The sequence below is a fragment of the Triturus cristatus genome, chromosome 9 (genome assembly GCF_964204655.1).
Source record: "Triturus cristatus chromosome 9, aTriCri1.1, whole genome shotgun sequence".
NCBI lineage: Eukaryota > Metazoa > Chordata > Amphibia > Caudata > Salamandridae > Triturus > Triturus cristatus.
In genome coordinates, this window is record NC_140592.1 from 268,148,928 (window position 1) to 268,172,974 (window position 24,047).

The 24,047-nt window shown below is 44.9% G+C and overlaps 1 protein-coding gene across 1 annotated transcript in view; it reads right to left on the reverse strand.

The window, feature by feature from the left end:
- IPPK (inositol-pentakisphosphate 2-kinase) overlaps window positions 1-24,047 on the reverse strand; it is a 324,563-nt gene that overhangs the window by 24,190 nt on the left and 276,326 nt on the right. Inside the window, exon 11 of the mRNA XM_085624891.1 lies at window positions 3,110-3,212. Coding sequence (XP_085481017.1) covers window positions 3,110-3,212 — 103 coding nt within the window. The remainder of the gene's footprint in view (window positions 1-3,109; window positions 3,213-24,047) is intronic.

The window sequence follows — 24,047 nt, forward strand, 5'->3', positions numbered from 1 at the left end:
ATCTGACCGAACTAACTTTCCCAGATGCTGATGTCTGGTAGACCACCACTAAGGAAGACATCGAATAGCATGACAATGAAGACAATAAACATTGAGGGCTTTGATGCTGGGGTAGAGGTGTACGTTGATACTGCCGAAGTGGATGGCATTATGAACTTTGGCTTTGAGGAGCATGTTTCCATAATGTCAAAGCTGAGGGGTGCAGGAGCAGCTACATGGCTTCAGGTGGAATAGGAAAAAGGACCTCTGGGGCCAGAGGAGTAAACAAGGAAGGAAAAGGGCAGTCTCTTGCAATAGATTAGGTTACAGGTTTTTGAAAGGGGGACAATCTTGGTAGCTATTTTTGTTTTTTTCAACACTTTATGACTTGGGTTCAAGTTCAAAGTATATTAGCCTCACAGCTCTTTCTTTCCTGCTGCTCACACAGATGTAAATTTAACTGACAAACTATTCAATGTTGTGATCATGTTACTAATTGTACACATAGTCTTTCAGAGTGTCTTCAGAAATCAAAAGCCACCACCTTCTTCTTAGGCGCCATTTTCCCCAAGAAACTTTTGCGAGGTAGATAATGCAGTGGTTGTTATAAATCACCAGACACAAACATGCACACAGGAAGGCTTCAAAGGCCAAAACCACAAGATAAGAAGGGAGGTCAAGGAGGATTGCCTATGCACTGGCATGTGTGATATGAATCGGAAGAATAGAAGTGCTATAAGAAGATACCACTAACAGCAGGTAGGGATGTTCAATATTGAGCTCTATGAAAAAGCCCTTCTGCCAAACATGTTTTGCCAGAAAACATAATTTTTGTGAGTTGTTCCCAAAATTGAATTGTATTCTGGAAGATCCACTTAATCACATAACTACCCAACAACAAAACCTCCCACCAAACAATCTCTGAAAACATTCAAATGCTAAAGGTACTCTATTAACTGTTCAACCACATATCCAAATATTCCAATTCATAACCTCTGCGGACCACAACTACCTCCCCTCAAACCTCATGCTTTGAATTCTCTGCCCACTTAGATGCAGCAAAACATGAAATAGTTCAGGCTAACAAAGACTGCAGTAAGCAGGTTCATTGCCTTTCTCGCTGAGCAAGTCCCATCTGTGTTCTGGTGCTAATCATCTCTGCTCCAAGCTCAATACCAATAGATGACCCAGTCTGCTATCATCTCATCCCGCAAACCGTCAGAGACTTTGTCTACTTTTGTCAGAGTTGTAAGGCGGTTTCATTGGTTTTGGGACATATCAGGTTCCAAATGCAAAAGGAGGACATGGTGATCCATAATGTGACTTTAGAAGTGCCTGCAATGTTCACGCTCTTTCCCATTCCATCGGATAACTGATCCATCAGAAAGTATAGTGACTTTCGAGTTCAAGATGACAGAGGAGTACCTCCAGGTTAAGTGGGAAAGATACTGCATTTAACCCAATGAAACTGAGAACACCTTGCATTGTAACTGTGCATTTTGTTGGGTTTGTTCACCCGCGTACCGATTCACACCATGCCTTCTCTTAGCATGCACCTTTGCTGTTTTGTTGCATCGTTTGGTTTCTCCTTGATGATCTCCTCAGAGTCTGCACTTCTCTGCTTTGGTTTACTACTGCTATAAACTTGCTCCGGAGGCCCCCTTGCTACCATTTGCTGCTCTCCTATCGTTATGCCACTGGAGTGTTTACTCATGCTGTGGGTGACATCTTACAATTAGTCTACACTGGTGAGTATTAACTACTACTACTACTAGAACCTCTGAATCTTCATCAACAGCAAACTCAACATGACCGCCCTGGTCAATGCCATCACCAACTCATGCTTTGATACCCTGAGCATGCTGAGGAAGATCAAATGGCTTCCAATCAGCACCCAGAAAACAGTTGTACACACCCTTGTAACAAGCAAGCTGGACTATGGGAATACTGTTCATGCCGGGATCAACCAAAAGATAATTACCAGAAGGCTGCAGACCATTCAGAACTCTGTGGTCAGAATCACTCTCAAACCCTCCTGCTGGACTCGCATCACACCAGACCTTAAGGAGCTCCACTGGATCCCCAAACTAGCACAATTTAAGGCTCTACACAACACTGGTCCAGCACACCTCCACAATTACATCTACTTTCACAAACCTTCCGGACACCACCACTCATACGGACTCCTGCATGCACACATCCCATGCATATGGATAACCAGATCCTGAGGTCGAGCCTTCCCCTACATCGCTCCCAATGCCACTAGACAGAACAGACTCTTCCTCGCTTCTTATATTCCGCACAAAGCTGAAGACCTGGCTTTTCAAGTAGTACCACTAGGCCCCAGGTTTGGCTAGACTCACACCTGTTCAGTGGCAGGATACGCTCTCGGTTGATACTGCACTCTACAAACATGCATAACATTCATATTTGAAAAAGTGTCCCCAAAGCACACTGACGTAGAACACAAACGTGGTGGGGCCTCAGAACTGCAAATATTGCCATAGAGGGTAGGTATCGGGGGGGTGTCAATCCACCAATTCTGATTCCCACAAAGGTTTACCATCTATCAAACAACATTTTTATGGCCCACCACTTCAGTTTTCTCCTCTCCCATCTTAAATCTCCAAAGAATATTCCAGCTGTGCCCCCTCCCATTACACATTGTGTTCATCTCCCCATTCTGCTGACACACCGCTGGAGGCCTCCTTTCTCTCTTAGTTTCCAAATCCCCTTCTCTGTTGCTTGCTTCCAACATTCAGCCAGCCTCATTACCCAGCCCCCTTCATTTGGAGTACCATCCTCCCAACTGAAGTCCAGGACTTTGGACCCCGGCATGAACTCTTGTAAGCACCTTCACTCAGAAAGAGTAAGGGTAAGTCCAACCAGCACAAATGGAAGGGGGTGCTCATAGCCTTAACATCTAGGGGCGTTCTCTAAACAAGGAAGACAGGCTAAGCTTTTGCAATTGGTGAAAGCTTACTTCCTCTCTCAATTGAGCTACATAATGTGCTTCAATGTCACATACATGGACTATAATATAGATATGAAGTTGGCAGTCAATGTGAGGTTAATTCACTCTAAGTAACTAACAAAAAAAGCACATTTTCTCCCACCAAAAATGCCGTACCTTTGTTGCAGCATATTCTACTGAACCATCATCATCAACTGAAATATTTTTTAATCGCTCATAAAAGGTTTCATCATAGGGGCCATCAATCTGCAATGTACTTCTAGGTAGAGAAAAAAATACAAAGGTGTTAGTTGCACAAGTTAAACACATTCATGCTTAAAGTCAAAGTATTGCACCCAAATGGCAAATAACTCTTTAAGCTATTAATAAACTGTGCGCAGAGTTCATTCAATAATGAAAAACGTTCAAAATAGGAGCATGTGATAAAAATACAAGGACAAAGCGATACTATTCTCTTAAAAAAGGAAATGAAAAAAAGTAGGTGGTGAAAGTACCCCTAACCATTGAAGAGATACGGTGCTGCATGCAAAGACAACTCATCCATAGGATCAAGTTAGGAGCTAGGATTTATATAATTTTGTTAAGACAAACAGCGGCTAAAGCCCTTCTAAATCCGCACCAAGAATGAAAACGAAGGCCAGGTTCATTTTGTAAGCATACTTAGTTTAGAGAAATACAATAAATATGGATTGTCATTCACGTGTTGTAGCCAGTATTATTCGACACATTTCTAAAGGGAAATGCAACTTGCACCACCATCATGAAATGAAAGGAACGTGTTAACTTATTTTTAAAGCAAAAAGCATCAAACTGAAGTATGCCTGGATAACCCACCTGATAAATCTTAACGGCCATCGAGGTGATAATGGCTATGATTTGAAATTTGTGGAAATAATTGAATTATTTACTCTAAATTCAGTAATACTAAAAATTATAAAAAACGAAAAGGAACAAAGCCTGGTCACGATAATATTCCAGTGATGATTTTAAAATCAAAGAGGAAATGATGAGCCCAAAACTTAGTTCCAATTTTAAGTTTGGCCTAAAGACAGCTTTGGCAGTCTTGCTAGCCTGGTAGTAAAAAAAAAGAAAAAGAAGAATAAAAATACATGTATGTAGGGGGCTTTTAGTCAATTGTATTTACCAATAGCTGCTAGTACCTGTTGATTGCCATCTCTTTGATAAAAACCAAGAAATGTAAAACTCATGATCATGAATCGGCTTTGGCATATTTATTTATCCTATGGCAAATGAGCACAATTCATTATACTAGCAAATATTTGTGTGCAAAATGTTATGTTTAAGCCACAGCCCCTCAGTTTTGTGAAGGTCATTTCACACACTTGCTTCTTGTTCGAGAGGAACACAGAGTACCCACTTAAGGTACAACAGTTTCATGAAAGAGTATGCCATCTGATTTGAGAGGGACCTCCACTAACCACTTGGGGTACTGACTGTTTGTGGAGACTTCAGTTGGATCTGACTCGAGAGGGACACCTAGTAAGCACTTTAAGGACTTCAACTTAGTGAAAGAATTTTGTGGATTTTGAATCCGACTCGAGAGGGGACTAGTAAAGACCGGAGGTTCTGTAGTCTGCGAACGTCTTGTCAGCCTCAAGGAAAATTTACATAAATATTAATATTACTCAGTGGCAGTTGCCACTGGGTAGTTATAGTCAGCTCCATGTTTCCATAGGAAATGCAGTTTTTATTTTGCTTGCAACTTTGGCGCCGTTTGATGAATCCTCATGAAACTTTCCAAAAAACATTCTTCCACCTCAGCTTCTTCCTGGAATCTTTTGGGGTGATCCGTCTAGGAGGGGCAGAGAAAATGAGGGAGTCTCAAAACAGGTTTTCCCTAATTCCCGGCACAGCTAATTTTGAAGTGGAGGGGGGGCATGCAGCCCCCACCCACGTCTGTTCAAGCCCAGTGGACCCCATCTCCCCCAAATACATTTATTTTAAAATGAGAGGGGGGCTGCGCACCTTCCTCCTCGAGCCATTATCGGCCTCAGGCACGCCATCCCCTGGACACTGGGACCCCTGCCTTTACTCTCTCAGACATGGAACAGAACTTTGCTCCAGCAAGGCGGGAGCAGTAAAACAATTCTGCTCCGGGCAGGAGCAAAGGTAAGGTGCCGGCTCCTGCCTGCACCTAGTGCTGGCTGGGGAGTTAACTAGGGCTACATGGGCCTTGGGGCTCCCCCACAGCCCCCAACAGTGTGGGTGGGCACCACAGTACTCACCACTATTTATTTGTTTTAAAAGGCCCGGCTCCAACCTGGAGAGCAAGTTGGGGCCACGGGGGTCTGGTGCTCCTCACCAAGGCCCAAGAAAAAGGTTCAGCTGTGGGCACCGTTGCTCCCACTTAAGAAAACAACATGCTGGCTCCTGGCGGAACCCAGTATGGTTGCGGGGCTGGGGCCGCGGAGGCCCTCTGGCTCACCATACAAAATTTAAAACATGGGTGTCCTGGGTGGGTACCAGGACACCCATAAAGATCTATATCTTAAAAAAAAAGGGGAAAAAATGAGCAGCAGGAGCCGCTCGTTTATTATTCATTAGTCCTTGAAGGAGTGCCCAATAATGCCCACGGGGGCCCTTTATACCTTTTTTTAGCTGGTGATGTCTCTAGAAGGGGCAGGGGCACCACAAAGCATTTTTCTAATGTTGTGGGGGGTTGCAGGGAGTGCAGCAGCCCCCAGTAACATTAAAAACAGTCTCCTGGGTCCTTAAATCCATGATCCCAGGGAGAACTTAGCCATATTTTTGTGGTTATTTTAATGATTGCGTTTTATGAGCTGAAAAATTTTAAAAGACTCGGAGACAAATAGGTTTTATTTTATTTTTAAAAACAGGTCTTTCTTTTAACATTTTTCAGGCCACAAAATCTAATTATAAAAACCATGAAGAACACTAAAAGTTTATTTGAGTAGCAAAAGTATATATGCAAATGTTTATGATGAGGCCCCAACCCCCCAGCTTTGGGAAAGACATTTCAGGTGGCTGCATCTGAATCGAGGAGTACATCCAATAATGACTTGAGGCACAGCAAGTTTGCGAAGGTCTTACCAGCTGCATCAAAAATTCATAGTAGAAATGCAAATGTATATTTTTGAATACAATGACCTTTCAGTAAATATCTATTGGTTTGCTCAGTTGATATTTTGCATCTTTCTACCACTCCCCAAAAATAAGGCAGTGGGATGCAATAAAAACAACTACACATTGACACACATATATAGGACTACAGAAGAATTGATTTCTAAAAGTAGGTTTGAAGGCTCTTTAATTTTACCAGTGACTGCAGGCACCTATGTATATATACTAGGTTGTCATCAAAAGAGTACCTTAATTATAAAGACCTGTATTGAAAGTTGCAAAATTGGCTACTCAACATAAAGAAGCTTTGGCATATGTATTTATCATATAGATAACGAGGACAAACCGTTAAATGAAGAAAAGTGTATATGTAAATGTTTATGTTGAAGCCACAACCCCCCACCCCCAGCTCTGTGAAGACCATCTGAAACACCTGAATCACTCAAGAAGGATGCCTAGTAACAATTTGAAGTACTGCAGCATTTTGATAGACTTGTTAAGCAGTTGCTTATGGCTTGAGGAGGACATCTAGTAATGGACGGTAAAAGGTACTAGAGCTATGCAAAAGGCCAGATCTATTGGCATTGCCAATGTTTGCTTAGATGGGTGTCTGAATTAGGACATTTTCCCTCAAATTATAAGCTAATAAGTCATTTAGACATAGCAACAAAAACATTCAAAAATTATATAACAATAAGTTGCTGGGCAAGGAAAACAATGTAATTCAAGGGTGGGTTTAGGGAGAGGCACTTGATGGTCGACCACTGTTTCTCCCTATAGGCATTAGCACAGAATTCAATTGAACAAGTGTGGAGTTTAAACTGCTGGTTTGTTGACAGTTTTTGATTTCGTCAACAGAGTAAATCTTTGGAAGAAATTACTGAATTATAATACCTCTCTAGGCCTTCTCTCAGTAATTTGTTCCCTCATTATGTTGAAGTGGGCACAGGTTAAGAGACACTTCACCAGTCATTGTTACTTAAGAAGGCAATTAAGAATGGCTTGAAGCAAGATGGCATCTTGGCCACAAAATTATTTGCTCTATATTTAGAGCACTAAAAACTTTGCGAACTAAACACCTTCTCGCTCTCAAAATAGATGGGACTCAAGATCCTTGCTTGCTCTGTGCAGACGACCTTGTACTAATGGATTACAGGTCCTTAGGCTTCCAGAGGAAACAAGCAGCTTTGTATCTTTGTTGCTTTTGAAATATTTGGCCGTATATATAGAAAACACAAAAAAGAATGTTTTTTGATAACAAACTTCTCTTAGTCTTTTGCAGGTGGCATACAGGTACAGATAATCTCGTACAAATATCTAGACAAAGTTTACATCATCGATGTATAGGCTGGAACATCTCGACTTAATGGCAACAAGGGCCCTGGTAGCTTGTTGAGGTTTAATTTTTAAAAATGTACGGCCAGCACTGGATCCACTAATAACAGCTTTTAAAATCAAGACCCCTACAATAGAGCTATATGGTGCACAATTGTGGTCTTGCAATACAAAGGTCTCCTGGAGGGGCACAATTGGTAAATTGTTTGAGCCTCCATCCAAATGCTATGACTCAGACTCTTGAGTGTGATTAGGATCAACCGCTTGGCAGATTGTGGCTGGCAAAAACATTATTAAACTCCGTGTATAACTTCGGGACCACAAAATAAAATGTCATGTAAATTCTAGAAGGAAATTCAAAATAAGCACTAGGCTAAACAAACCCTAAATAAGATACATCACTATAGAAATCAGCATATTAAACCCGGATGAGTCAGAAATTGGGATGCCGTTCCTTTCCGCCAGGATCTAAAACAATTAGCCTTTCAATCATCACTGGGAAAAGGTAGGAAGTATTTAGAAACCAACCCCCACATGCATCAAGGTAGGCTTTTGCGATTCCTTAATTGCGATTAATAAGGAATCGCAATTATGGAATGGCAAAAGCCTATGCATGTAGGAATCGCTAAAAAAAAGTAGCGATTCCTACACATTCCTTAATTGCGACATGCAAATTGCGAGTCCCAATTAAGGAATGGCTTTCCATTTATTCCTATGGGACTACAGGCTCATAGGAATAATTAGGAATTGCATGCACAATTTGCGAGTACTCATTAGGTACTCGCAAATTGCGCATGAAATTTCAAGGGTGCCAAAAGGACACCCTGTTGCACCCCTGAAATTGTAATGTGAACCCATGTTGCGCACACAAATGCCCCAAGGGCATGTGTGTGTGTGTGTGTGTGTGTAACATGTAACTTTGAAAAATGCACTTTAGTGCATTTTGCAAAGTTTTCGCAAATTACCGTCCAGTTTCATTTGACGGTAATTTGCAACCCCCAGTAGCTAAATCGCTATTCCAATTTGCATCATGCATTGCATTTAAGGAATCGCAATTTGCGATTCCTTAAATGCGATCGCAATTTAAGTAATCACAAATTCTGCGATTACTTAAATTGCGATTTTTGCATTTGGGATGATGCCAAATGCAAAAATACCGGTCGCAAAGGGGCAGATTCTGAGAATCTGCCCGTTTGCATCCAGTTTTAAGTTTGATGCATGGGGCCCCAAGTCTTTAATGGATCTCACTAGATCTGCTTTAAGCAGTGGGAAAAGTTGTTATACAGGAATAACGTGGCAGATTATAGAATGGGATTTTGCTGCATAACCTGGGACTCTGGCCCAGGTCTACAACGTTTGGCTTCCCCACCCACAGGTGACTGGACTGAGTTCAGTGCACTATTGCCCGAGTGGGGGTGTCCAGGTTCTTGTGGCCCCACAGAACCCAACTGAGCATACTTGCTGGTGTGGTGTCCTTCTTTCTTTGTTACCAACAGTTCTGTGAAGGGGTTAAGAATAAAGTGGTAATTCAGACCCTATTTTGTTATTAATAATAACACACTCAAGAAATGCATAAAGAAATGACACTATATACACATTTGAAAACAGTCTCGTCTTGCTGCTTATTACAAGTGATAACCACACCAAATAGAATTAAAACAGTATTTGAGCATGTTGCGAGCAGCGAAAATTAAATGAACTGTTCTAGCTTAATTTGAATGCATCTATTAACCAAACACCATAAAGACTACTTCTATGCACTACACTAGGAGAGCATGGAGTAGCTAAATTGCATCTGGAGCGAAGGTCTTCAAACATTTTTGCTCTAAGCCCCTCAAATAAAATGTTGTGAAGCCGGGGACCCCTCCAAACGTTTATGGCAAGGATTGGGGGAGCTGGAGGCGCAGAGATGAGCACAGGGTGCAGGATTTATGAGATCATTTTAGGGAAACTATCTGTAGCTTATAATCCACAATAAATGTGATATTTATAAAAGAGCAAATTCATCAAACAAAAACATAAATTGACCAAAACACTCTGCTTCCCATAATTAGGGTGTGTGAGCCCGACACTCATCCCCAATGCAACTGCACCAGCTTCACTAACAATAGCTGCGGACCCACCATGCCTGATCATCATTCCAATCTTGAAACAGGATCACCGTCCATTTTTTTTTTTTTTGAGGTTTTATATAGGACAAACTGCTTTTGAGCACTTTAAATGAGCACCAGGGCAAACCAAAAAAAAAAATCTAAGGCTCAGGGAGATTAAGTGATTTTTTCTGAAACACAGGATGTGGAGCCAACACTGGGACTTAAACCTGGTTCCCCAGTTCCAAAGTCAGAAGGTCTCACCATTAGGCCATATCTCCTCCCTTACAGAAAAAAATGAGACCACATACATTACCCCCCTTTCTGCAGAAAAGGTGCCCTCAGGCCTAATGCTAGCAAAGAAAATGAGCCCTAGACCCTTTTTTCTTTAAAGAAAGACATAATTTTGATACAGTGGTCTGCTCAGACCCCAGACCCCAATGCAGCTGCCCCTGCTTCACTTCACTGTTGATAGCTACTGCCTTGCCAAGTGTGCTGTCTCCTCTGCCCTTTTTAAAAATAAAAAAAACCAGGGGCTCTCATCTTGCTCCATCAACCTCACTGCCATATCTTTGATGCCAACAGTAAGGTGTCTCCCCTGCTTCAATTTTCTCCACCTGTGGACCATTACTTCGACGTCCGAAGCAACAATGGCACAGCAAGTGTGCACCGGTCCCTAATGCAAGCAAGGAAGAATAGTAAAAGAGGCACAGAGTTTAGTTGGCCTCTCATACTGCCGAGCTCTGGTGGCACTGCATCTGCAGTACCATTCATACCTACAGCTCTGGGGAGCAGGCTGTCTGCCCTGCCCAACCCATTGGGCCATCACTCAAGCAGGCACAAACCAAGAGTTGCTTGGGCCTGTTCCATGCACAGCAAGCGTGACTAAGACCCTATTACTAGCGAACGGGCTCACACTTCCCTTTTTCGTGCTACAACTAAAACTGGGGTGCAGTGGCCATTCTCACCTCAGGCCCCAGTCCCAGAGCACGTGCTGCACTAATGATAGTAATAGTATAAGAGTAGGTGCTGCAGCAGCCTGTCGGGGCCTCTTGTGATAACCTGGAGCGCAAACCTCTCTAATTTAGAGGTCAAAATTCATGGGGTTTATATAGTGTTGACCACTGACGTTTAGCCTACATTGGAAGACTTCCAATTAATCCAAGACATAACTGGTATGAGCCAGTATGACGAAAGTATGTCAACTCTGACTATATGCTCATTTTACACCTCTGTCAGACCTTGAAATATAGATATTGAGTAGCTTGTAGCAGACCTGTGTCGCTTTATGTGTTAGCAAAATCATTGTTTATGAATTGACACTTTCACTGGTTCTGGAAAAGATAATGACTCGCTGAATTTGGACTAAAGGCAGACAGGTTAAATTAAAATGCTCAAAATGGAGTCCGGCATACAGATTTTACGCCAGTCTGAGATTCTGAAAGTAATAGTTGGTGTAAATCCTATATATATTCATTCACAGGTACAGCTTCTCATTTACAATTGCAGGAGGGGGAATGTTTATAAAGGTGAAAAAAAGAAAACAGGTGGTTGGATTGTTTTTATCTCTGCATTGTATATATTTTTTTTTTTTTTTTAAATTTTATTGTGTCAATATAGCCAATACCATGCAGAGCCCTGTAACCCAGAGACGTCTGCCATATCGTTCATACATATACGTACAGGCAATAGACCATTGTATATATATATATTTTTTTTAAAACCCCAACTCCCATCCCAACTCCCCTCCCCCTACCCCCCAACCCCCAAAGATCGCACTCCCTACTAGTCTTACTCTCCCCCTTTGGTCCATCCCGCTATCCCCTCGCATCGTACGCGCCCCCGCGCTGCCCCCCACGACCACCGATATCCGTGAGCGGCTGCCCCTATGGATCGATCTCCCTCTCTACAGGGGGTTCCAGCCCAATGCCACGGTAATCTGCCCATCTTTTCCAGATCTTATAGTGCTTGCGTGGGCACCCCCTGGCCTCGAAAACGGGCAGCTCCAGCCCCATACAGAAGTCCAGACCATTCTTCCATCTCATCATGGAAGGGGCTCATGCCGCCTTCCACTCCCTTGCAATATCTCGCTTGGCCAGGGTAAGGCCCAGCAACAGAAGATGACGTTTGTATATATTGCCCCTTATATCCTCCATGACATGAAGTAAAGCCAGCCGCGGCGAGCGGGGGAGCTCCCACCCCAATACCTCCGAGAGGCACGCCAACACTCCCCGCCAGAATCGATCAAGGGATGCGCACTGCCATATAGTGTGAAAGAATGTGCCCTCTTCCCTGCCACACCTCAGGCACTCCGGGGATGCAATCAGCCCCGCACGCCACAGCCGCGCCCTCGTGAAGTACACCCGGTGCAAGTATTTAAAATTGAACCAACCGGAGCCTCATGGCTATAGCAGCACCCCGCGGGGCGGCCAGCGCCTTCCTCCAATCCTCCTCCTCCAGAGCGCCCACATCTGCCTCCCAGTCCCCCCGAAGTTTGCTCAGTGTGGGGGAGCTGTGTGTAACAAGGGATTGATAAATCCTGGACATTTTTTTATCCGGTAGATCCCCCATGAAGACTTTTGCCTCTAATGGGCTGAAGTCGGGAAGAGATTCCAGTCCCACCAGTGCGGGCGACAGGGCGTGCCTGAGCTGGAGGTATCGAAAAAATTGCTCGCTTGGCATATGGAACTCCCTCTGTAGCTCATGGAAAGATTTAAGTGTCGTCTCTCTCACTACATCTCCCAGCGTGGAGATGCCAATGTCATCCCAACCCTTAAAACCTTGCAGCGCCGCCAAGTGGGGTAAACGCCCATTGTGCCACAGGGGAGTCTCCAGAGTCAAGGTCTGCCACCATCCTATACGGCGCAAGGCCTGCCTCCAGATTTGAAACACTACCTGCGTGACCGGGGGCAGCGAACCCCTCAATGACGCCGAGTAGAGGAGCGTGTGCAGCGTGTGGCGTCCCATAAGCTGCCGTTCCAGCGCATACGCCGGGTCTCCCCTGTCCCCATACCACCACTCGTTAAGGACTAGAAGATGTGATGCTTGATAGTATGATAGAACATCCGAGGCCGCCAGCCCTCCACAGTAGGTGGACAGGAAGCACGTCCGCACAGCCACGCGCACCTTACCCCCATCCCACAGGAATTGCCCCAGCACCGAGTTCACCTGTCTGAACCAATCGGGCTGAATCTTATACGGGTGGTTCTGGAGCTGATATAGGAGCCGAGGGAGCGCCACCATTTTATATATTTCCGACCGCCCATACAAGGTCAAAAGCATACAAGACCAGATTTTAATATCGGAGCGGACGCGCTCCCATACTGGGGCCACATTCCGCTCCCAGGAAACCGCCGGCACATCCGTCAAGAACACCCCCAAGTACTTCAGTCCCCCCACCGCCGACTGAACCGAGGAAGCCCACGTCCCCATTGTCGTGCGCTCTCCCAGCGCCCACAAGGTGGACTTGCGAGGGTTCATATACAAGCCTGACGTTTCCCCGAAAACCTGCATGATGCGCAGGAGCCGTGGCCCGGTCCTGTCCACATCCGTAAGAAAAAGGAGGACATCGTCTGCATATAGCGCAATACGATCGGACAGACCCGTGGCCCATTCGAATCCCCGAACCTGCGCGTCCATGCGTATCCACCTAGCCAGCGGCTCCATAGCAAGAGCGAAAAGATATGGGGACAAGGGGCACCCCTGCCTCGTTCCGCGTCCCAAGGAGAAAGTAGGAGAGGTCGCTCCCGCTACTCGCACCGCCGCGTGAGCTCCGTGTAAAGGAGCGTTATGTAAGAAAGAAACCGGGGACCCAGATTAAGTCTACTGAGCAATGCGAATAGATAAACCCAGCTGAGGGAGTCAAACGCTCTATCCATGTCCGCCAGTAGCAAGGCCGCTGGCTGTCCAGTCTTTTGTATGGCCGCTACTGCCACCTGCGCCCTCCGTATATTATGCCTGGTTGCCCGCTGGGGCATGAATCCCGCCTGGTCCGGAGGTACTAAGGTGGTGATATGCGGCAAGAGACGGTTCACCAATGCTTTCGCCAATATTTTAGCCTCCACATTTAGAAGTGATATGGGGCGATAGGAGGCATGTTGGTCCGGAGGCCGACCCGGCTTATAGAAAACCACAATTTCCGCGTGACGCCAGTCCGCCGGGAGTGCCCCCCTATCTCTGGCCTCCTCGACCACTGCCCGATAATACAGGACCACTAGCGTGCGATACCGGCAGAAGAATTCGCAGGGAAACCCGTTGGGTCCCGGGGCCTTGCCTGGGTTGAGCTCCCCCAGTGCCACACCCAGCTCCTCGTCGGTCAGGGGGGCCTCCAGCTGGTCCCTCACCTCGTCGGACACCCCAATTGGAGGTAGGTCCGCAAGAAACTTATCTATAGTGGCACCTGGTAAGCATTCCCGCGGAGCGTACAGGCCTGCAAAGTAGGCAGCAAAGTTCTCGGCCAAAGCTGGGGGATCTGTAATCGGCCGTCCCGCCGAGTCCCGAATGCCCGGAAGCTCCTGGGCCTGGAAGGTGCCCTGACAGAGACGGTGCAGCATCTTACTAGACTTGTCCCCCCATTGATACACTCGGCTGCGCGTCGCCAGCCAGATTTGCCACGCCTCATCGAGCAACAGGGCAGACGATGTCTGCTGCGCATACAACAATTGCCGCACGTTTCGCTCCCGCCCGTCCCCATGGCCCCAGCGCTCGAGCTCCTCCACCGTCGCCTCCGCTTGAACCAGTGCCTCCCTACGCTGTCTTCGGGCCGCCGCGCACCACGATATATAGACTCCTCGTAGGGTGGGCTTCATAGCCTCCCACAAGCTCGCGGCGCTAGCGACCGATCCCTCATTGGCCAACAAATACTCAGCCAGTGCCTCGCTCATGTGGGCCCCATATTCTGCATTTTGCAGGTTCCATGTGGACAATCTCCAACGAAACTGTGGCCTAATCCTACCGATACATATCTCAACGGATATCGGGGAGTGATCAGACAGGCCACGAGGCAATATCTCCGCCGCCACCACCCTATCCACCGCCGCCCGTGGGACAAAGATGTAGTCAATCCGGGATAGCGAGTGGTGCACCGCCGAGAGGTATGTGTAGCCCCGCTCATTGCATTGTATATTTTTAAAACCTTTAGTTTGAAGGTATTCTATTCTGACTCACCCATGTCGTTTATAGCAGAAATGTGTAATGAGGATGAGCAACTGGACTTGGAAGTTATCTTTTATATGTATAGAAAAGTTTTTAAGAATGGGTTTTTAGTATTTTTATTAATGGCGATAAAACATTATTCAAGTCAAACATTGATTTACCATGTTGGCCTGAGTTGTGAATTAAATTAAAGTAGGACATGGTTTACAATCTGAAAGGCATAATAAAGACCCCCGGATTGCAATTTCCCATTTTACCAGCAGTGCGTGACACAATATGTTCCTTTTAGAACCACTAAATGTAGTCAATATCACAATGCTCTGTATCTCATCTTAGGGTTTCGATTTGAAGAGTTAGCCTCTCCTTTTTCATTTCAAAGGGCTCTTTCCGGTCTTTGTATCCACTGCCTGCCTCTTCTCCCCGAGCACAACATTGGCAGTGTGCCTCTTCTCTCCGAGCACAACCATCTCTAAGTCATATCCATGTTTAACCTGATCTCTATTCATGTGTTTCTGCAAAATGCCCAGCGCTCATTTCAAAGATTACAACTACTCCTTTTATGGAAAGTTTCACCCCAGCAACACAAAACTCCCTCACCTCCTCTAGCTCAGCTATTAACCCCACCAAACATGTGCATGAAATCACATAGCCCCCTTTTCCCACTAATGATTACACCTAACTTCTATTATTTAAACTACCACAAAGAAACTTGAGTGAATGCATGAAATGATCTACTTGACCACACAAGACTAATCCCAACAACCAACAATAAAACTGGACTAACCACTAATCTTGGGTTCGGAATCAACATGCTGTCTGGCGAAAGAGTTTCAAACCTTTGTGAGGGGTAGTAAGTGCTCTATAAATGCAAACTAGACTACAATACAAAGTCAAATTACATGCATTTCACACAACCCTAGTAATTTTCCAGGGGTTCCTTCAGTTGATGATGCCACTTTATTATGTTGTCAACTTCCTGCTAAAGATGGCCACTCCATGATCGTCCTGTTTTCAGCACTTAATTTGAGACAGTGGTTGCAGGTGGACCCGACAGCACTCATTTTTGGGAACCTGTGTTAGGCCGGTCAGCCTTGGGGTCGTCTTCCCCCAAACTTTTGCCTTCCGTCTACATTTTTTCTGATCTCGTGTTGGCTGGCATTAGGACTCTGCTAACCAGTACTAAAACGCAGGTGCGCACTCCTTAAAACATGGTAATACTGGCTTATCCCCAACCGGCATATTAAATGTACTTGCGAATCTCTAGTAAAGTGGTACTACATGTACCCAGGGCCTGTAAATGAAATGTTATTATTGGGCCTACAGCACTGATTGTGCCACCAACTTAAGTAGCCCTTTAAACATGTCTCAGGCCTGCCATTGCAGAGCCTGTATGCGCAGTTTTAAACTGCCATTTCGAACTGGCAAAATGAACCATTTGTCAGGCTCAAACCTTTCTTTTTAATACATAGTCACCCCTAGGGTAGGCCCTGGACAGCCAAATGGGTAGGGTGCAATGTATAAACATAGTATATTTACTTCTAAGTTTTAAATGTTCTGGTAAGGAAAAACTCTTACATTCATTTTTCACTACTGCAAGACCCATCACTCCCATAGGATAACATTGGAGTTGCCTTATTAAGTTTCATTTCCAATTGGGAAGACATAACTAGTTTATGTTTGGTGTCTCTGGAATCACAATTTAAAATACTAACTTCTGGTGAAGTTGGCTTTTAAATTGCAATTCCGAAAATGCCACTTTTAGAAAGTTGGCATTTTTCCAGCCTTATCCAATTAATACCTGTAGCCTGTCTCTGGTCACATGACTGGGTGTAGCTAACAGTTGGGCTTTGTGCATTCCTCCTAGACAGCCACACACAATAGGGACCATAGGTATGTCTGGATGGGCCATCACTGGCAGGATGGGAGGGAAGGCCTGAATACGCTGTGTCCTGGCTCCACATAAAGGGATGTATACCCCCTGTAGTTAGTCTGGAGCCAGGACAGAGAAGGCAGGATGACTGGGGACTTCAAAGGGAAATCTCTAGAAGCTTCTCTCCCACTTCAAAGGCACAACTGGGTATAAATAGTGTGCCTCAGATACCACCCTTTCAGTTCACTTCTAAACCTGTTGATACTCTGCCAGGAAAAAGGACTGCTGTGTTGCTGAAGGACTTCCACTCTGAAGGACTGCACTCTTCTGGACACCTGATTTGCTGTGCTGACCTGCTGCTCTCTTGCCAGGGTGAGAAGGACTGGACCTGCAGCTCTTGAATCCAGAACCCAGAGTGACTCCAAGGGCTTCCTGGCTGGCCTCTGATCTGAAGCCTCAGGAACATAATAGGCTTTCAACAACCTTGGATGTGCACCTGGACTCTACCATCTGTGTGTCTACCCGGCCAACTGGTGCCGCTCCAGCCTTGGACCCTTGGAAGTGGGCTTAAGATGCTTTGTCAGCCTCTGAGGACCCAGCAAAACTGACATCTCTGCTGCGCAGTGCAACCCAGAGCAGAACTGACGCGTCTCAGCTGCTGCATGAATTGGACCCATTGCAAAGACTTAAGTCGCCACCGCAGACAGCATCGCCTTCGGAACCGCCACGCATCCCTGGCGCAGGCCCTCGCATATCTCATCGATAGCAGCCTTGCCGCTGATGCCGGACTCCACATCGCAACTTCACAGCTCCTTGGAAGAGACATGGCCCCAAGTGCGCGACGCATCGCCCCGACTGCGCGACGCATCCCAAACACCTGATTTTGCATCGGAAGCTCTTGTTGGTAACACAGGATTTAAAGTACTCTGTTCAGCTGGCCTAACAGGGTCCCTGTAGCCGGCAATGGCTTGGTTGTGGTCGGTCTAAACTTGTAACTTTGTCCCGATCCGGCATGCCCAGGTATCCACAGTTGGCGCTTTTTGCCTTTTGATGCTATATCTTTAAAAACTTTCAAAATTCAATACCTCTAGTTCTACTAATTGGATTTTTGTTGTTGTTTTGGTCTGGTTTTATTTATTAAAAACTACTCTAAGTTTGTAACTCTGTTGTGGGCTCCTTGTGTGATATGTTTTCACAGTGTTACTGTTGCACAAATACTTTACACATTGCCACTGAGTTAAGCCTGACTTATGTGCAAAGCTACCCACGGGTTAGGTATAGGTTAATTTAGAGTTTGTGACCTCACCCTGAGAAGAATTGTGGTTGTTGATTGAGGAGGGTTTCAACCCCCTCAACCAGTACCCAATTTCCTTACAACCGGCACATATTTTTCCTTAAGAGACTTTGATACAGAGAAAGAGAGAAAAACAAAAAAGGGGGAAAGGAAGAGAAAGACAGAAAAACAGTGACAAAGAGAACAATCATTGGCATAGCCAATAGGTCTCGCCTTTGGGGCCTTGTAAGTGTTTTGACAGAGCTATGGGCTTTTATAACGTTTTTAATATGTGTTGTATAATATTGTGAATGTTGTGCAGCATGTTTAAAAGTTTTACGGTATAATAAAAAAAAAATTATAACCATTTCTGGCAATATGCTTCTGTCGCTCTCAGGCCAGGGTCTTTTCCTGAACATCTCTCAGAACGTCTCTGCAATTAGGCATGCCAAATGCCAAGACCGATTGACTATGCCAATGCTTGTTTGCTTCAGGAGTAATGATTTCCGTTTGCAAATGAATATACTGCTGCAAATAGGCCATACATATAAACTCTATAAGGGAGTGAGTCTGGGAAGATAGAGCAGACTCTTCAAATTAAAATAAAATGCTAAGTGTGAGTTTCCTATTAAAGTCTGGCTGCAGTAAAGCTCCGCGTCAACTTTTGCCATGGTGAACACTTGGAACTCGGGGATCTCTGAGGACCCACTCTGGTCATTCTCTTAATTGGATTCATAGAGGTGTTGAGACGAGAGGTGTAAAGGCCAGGAAGCCCATGATAGCAGCTTTTTTTCTATAATGACTTCTTGTGTCAGCCTGATTTACGGTGTAATGGGAGACGTTACTTCACACAGTTTACACATTTTGCTCCTCGAAAATTAAACACAATGCACTATCCTATGGTGTTAAATGGCTCCGAGACCTAAAAAGGTAAAAGCAAAGAGTGGCGATGTGTCCGACACACCTTTGTTTGGTATTAGCTTTAAAACCAGTTGAATTCTAGTTGGGAAACTACAGAACAATTCTAGTGTGTGCGTGGTTGAAGACATTCACTAGTATAAAGAGTGAAATGCAGACAAAGTAACACGACTCTCTTGAAGTTATGTGCGCATCTAATATACTAACCAATTATTCTGCATCTCTTCACTTAAATGAGGATAAATTGTGTTTATATAGTTCCTAGCGCCTTACTATATAGTGCCTCCAGGCGCTGCAATCGGTTTAAAATGGCCGTTTTTGTTACTACTAAACAACAGTACAGAAGGCTCGGATGCTCAGTCAGGATTCAAACTTGCAATCTCAGTGCAGATTTTAGAGGTGAGGGTTAAACTGGTAGAGCCATCTTGAGTGCATTTGTCATGTAATTGACACCTCCGTGTTTCGAGGCGCATTTCACACATTTGGCATTCGTGGTTTCAGGGCTCTGAAAAAAACCATTAAAGATATGTGCAAATTCTGATTATTGCATGTGCCATCCCGAGAGTGCAATTATCTTCTTGAACATCCGCAGCATGAGCTCATCCTACTGCACTAGCTTGTCAGCAAGAGGAACTAAATACCAGCGCACTTCAAATGTTTCAACAGTTTAACTTAACTATTCTTTGGAGGACAGTGGGAAGTGATTTGGTGCGACGAGTTTAAACTCACTGTAGCACCCCCAACGCCCCCCCCCCCCAAAAAACAAGCATTGGCCGCGCGGCAGTAAAAGTAACGCAGCACGGCCGTAAAAGCGAAAGTCATCGCGATCGCTCTGAAAGCGAAAGTGATCGCGATGACGCGCTAAAGCACGAGTTTTCAAAGTGCTTCTGAAGGCTAGCGGTTCACGTGTGCACGCTCGTGTGAATGCATAGGCCAGCCAGCAGCACTTTGAAAACTCACCTCCAAAATGTCTCTCTGAGCCAGCGCATGCGCTGGGCTCAGCGAGACCTCAAAAGCATGAATAACAATAACCGGCAAGAGTAAGATAACAAAGCTAAGGTATGTCTGGTAGCTCATGAAAGAGGCAGGAGGGGGGGATCAGGACTTCATAACCCTGGCATTCACCGCCCGACTTTATAGCGTAGGGTTGGGGCTTCTGAGCAAAACATTGGGCTACGGCAGTTAATCTTTTACAAATTAAGCACTGTATATATCTAGTGCATGGCACTGCACTCTGTCACAGATGCATGTGAACGAGATATTACTTGGGATACGAAAACCCCTTAAGTGCCGGCCAGCAACCTGGAACAACTTCAACAGAATATGAGGAGGCTTAATTTTGGGCAGGATCATTACAGCGCTCCCACAAATCCAGAAAGAGAGGTCCCAACAGATGGTCAAACCCCTTTTATCTGAGCTGAAAATTGGGGAAAGAAATGTATTTGAGGTCACCAGCATTCAGTATGCATTACAGATATACATTACAAAACCTGGTGTACAGAGTCCCCTGAACCAACATGCCCATACAGTGCCAGTGGGTAACTGGTAGGTATCACAAGAAGTTAACACAAGTAGCTTCCCTTATCTTCTTGAAGGAAAGAGGATACCTTTTAGAAGCAAATACTGTCTTGGGCGAGTGCCAGGCAAGACATGCACATGATGCCACCATATTCTAAATTTTAAGACAGTTTTTCGATTGGATTTCACTTTAAACCAAGTTGGGGCAAGTGCAGGTATGGCATTTCAGTTTTAGAGTTTCAACGCCAAAATATATTATTTGTATTCACCTTAGATTTGTAAGGAGAATGTTTACTTTTCCAAATGGTGAAATTATTGAACTGTGTCTTCTTCTGGTACACTGCAAAGTGTTCATATAATCCAGCTTGTCTTTAATACTAAAAACTATATAAACTAACACACATTCTTCTATCTAAAATGTGTGTGAGGAAACCAAGAAAGACATGTTGCAAAAATGAAGAATTTAATTTACATAACTATCTTTTTTTTTTTGTGAAAACTTTCTTTATTGGCATTTATAGATAGTATAACACACGGGCACAGGCGATCTCGCCATTATCACATAGGTTTACATTTCAAGTGCACCCGTGCACAGTCCATACAATCGTGCAGCCTTCTGGCCCCTCAAGCCGTTCGTCGCTGTCCTGAGTGGGGCTGCAGATGTGTGCCCGGGTCCAGCCTCTGGGTGCACCCTACTGGAGCGCGCCATAATCGCCTCGCCGCAGGGGTGCCATGCAGTAGGACTACACCCCCTGTGAGGGGCGTCGCAGGGGCTATAGAAGTGCAGCCATTAAGTAACCATGAACTAACTGGGGGCGGAGAAACCGGGGAAAGGGAGGGTGCACTGTGTCGCCTTTCGGGAGTACTGGGAGCTGCGCGCTCATATGCTGGACCATCGTGTGGGAAAGGACCGGGGTAATCGCGCACGCGGAGGTGAGGAGGGGGCAGGGGGGGCGGGAGCATCCAAAATGGCCTATGAGGACTCTGGTCGTGGGGCCTGGGGGGACAACCTCTGCATTTACATAACTATCTTGTAAGTAATTTCCACACAAGCAAACCGTAAGTGGAGATCGAGGGTTATGGCTCTTTTTGTGGTAAGGGAATAAAGTACGGATATAGATAGGGGTGACCAGACATCCCAGTTTTTCCCGGGCAGTCTCGGGTTTCGGTGGATTGTCCCGGTGTCCCAACACATTTCTTCATTTTGAATAAATGTCCCGGTTTTTGGGACAAAGGTCAGGTAATTGCAATTTTTTATGAGAATTGGAAGGCATGATCTCATTACACGGGCGCTTCAGAAGAATGGAAAAATGAAGCAATTTCCATCGGGCAGTACAGGAGGAGTTCAGCTGCATACTCCTAGCAGAGGGGAGACGGGGTGGGGACATGGAGTGGAGGTCCTGCCATATATAATGTTAAGTAAATGTAGGGGGGTGGTTGGTGTGTGTATATATATATATATATGTTAATTTACTCTTGTATAGCGCATATAGACCGACAGGTCTCTTAGCGCTCTGGGAGAGGGAGAAAACATGGTCATTGATGATATATTCAGCCAGGTCCTTGCAGGATCAATGTATGTCATTGTATTAATATCATGCCACCGACAGAACAAACAAACACACAAACAAACAAAAACACACACACACACACACACACACAAACACACACACGAGATGAATATATACAAAAATTAAGAGAAAACAGTTGCGAAAAAGTCAAAGTGCTTTCTTTAAATTGTTGCTTCATTTTAACAATTTATGGTAATTTTCAAACTCTGGGTCGCAGTCGTAAGGCAGGGGCCCATATTCTGAAGATAAGAGATGTGATTTGTGTGAGAAAGAGGAAAACTGCAAAGTGGACTTATATAACTGTATATAATACGATGTTGCCATCTTGTGGCCACGCTATGAAATACACATTATTGAAAAGCACTAGGGCAGCCAAATCATTATTGCTTTAAGCAAGGGTCTCAAATATGGTGAAACATTTCTGCTGTTGTTAATTTTTTATTTGATTTGAGAAGGAACTATACACCCGTTGTCTTCTTAGCTGCCGGACAGAACAGCTGAGCGTTACGGCGTTCAAACTGGTTAGCGAATGAGTACAACAACTAGGACTCCCGTGTGTGTAGAAAGTCGGTTAGAGAGATCTCATCGTAGGAATGGTTCTTTTTACTGCACCTTACAGTGGCTGGGCGAGCCTCCTATACGTTTACTTACAAAAATATTGGAAATATTTAGTGCGAGACTCATCACTCAGGATTCGCGGGATGGCAAGGTTTCAGATTGCTTATGTTTGACATTTTCATAATTTCAGTGTAATTATGAGTGGCATTCAACGACTATGAGTGACACTTTCTCGTGAGCAAAATCAAGGATGGAAGACGATGAAAGCAAATATCAGAAATTACACCCATGTGAGCAACGAGAAACTCTAAGAAGATCTTAAAACTGCTGCAAATCAGCAGAAATGGAAGGGCACAAATCTAGCGCCCGCTGTCATTTTTAAAAATACTTTTTTTATGCTCATGATTATGCGCTCTAAGTTAGTAAATTAAATTTGGTTTAATTGGAGACGAGGGACTGCTTTAATGTCACACGTGGTTGAAAGGGCTTTGTGATGCATCACCCCCCGAGTTTAGTGATGTAGCAAATGTAGCAACTCTGTTGAACCCTGCTCCTAGCCTTATTCAGTAGTGTAAGAAGTACCCTCTGGCATGATGGTTAAAGAGGAAAAATGCATGCTTTTTCATTAAGTGCAAGCAGAGTTAATAGAGAAGAACCATGTATTATTTTCAGTGCAGGAGTCGAAGTGTATCCCAGGAGCCGTTGGTGGTGCAGGCGAGGAGCCCTGGCAGTGAGTTAGAGCGCTGATATCAGGCTCTGGTGTTTGCCATCTCCATGCTGTGTTCGCCGGGTTCCTAGGCCATGACAGATGACGCCTACTCACATGACACCGTTACAGTGTGTCTGGCCAGCCAAGGATATCGTAAGGATTTTGGGGGCCTTGGGCCAAACTTATTTTGAGGGCCCCTGTTTGGATTAGGTTTGAATTTATGAACCAATATCAACTCATTTGAGCATCCTTGCAGCCGGGGGCATGGCAGCCCACACGTACAGGATAAACCTACCACAGCACAGAATGTCTTGTGACCGGAACCGCCTGCTGTATAATCCCGCCCGGGGAGACACTTCTATCTGAAGGTGCTGTGGTTGTCAGCTGCTGCTCTGGACGAGATGATTACAATGCCTGGTCAGTTCTAGTGTACGTTTTTGGAATTCGATACGTTTTTCTCTGATGCACACATACGTGCACGTAGATAACTTCCATTTGCTAAATGCCTCTTTCTTTTCGAGCATGGGGTTTCAGCTGTCACTGGCTCTGCAGAAACTCACTTGAAGAGATAAGCTAGCACACACGCGAGATAAACTCCCATGGAGCTAGAGTGAGGGACGACCCCCCGACATTTCTAGCACCAACTAAACCTAGCCTACATGTGGTATGCAGTGTGTCCCGACACCACTGTAGTCTGGAGCGTGCAACATATATCACGCACCTTAGGCCGGCATGTAATACTATGATGATGAGGATGACGCATTTAAAATTGTGGATATGGCACTATTGTAGCAGAAATAGACAGTCTCCCCCCACCCTGGCCTACACTGCCCTCCCCTCCCTCTTCATAATTTGTTGTTATAAGTTCTACTGTATATATATATATATATATATATATATATATATATATATATATATATATATAGTTGTTTGCTCATCAACCCTGACAATAATGCATGGCCGAAAGGATTCATTAAAAATGTATGTATGGATCAA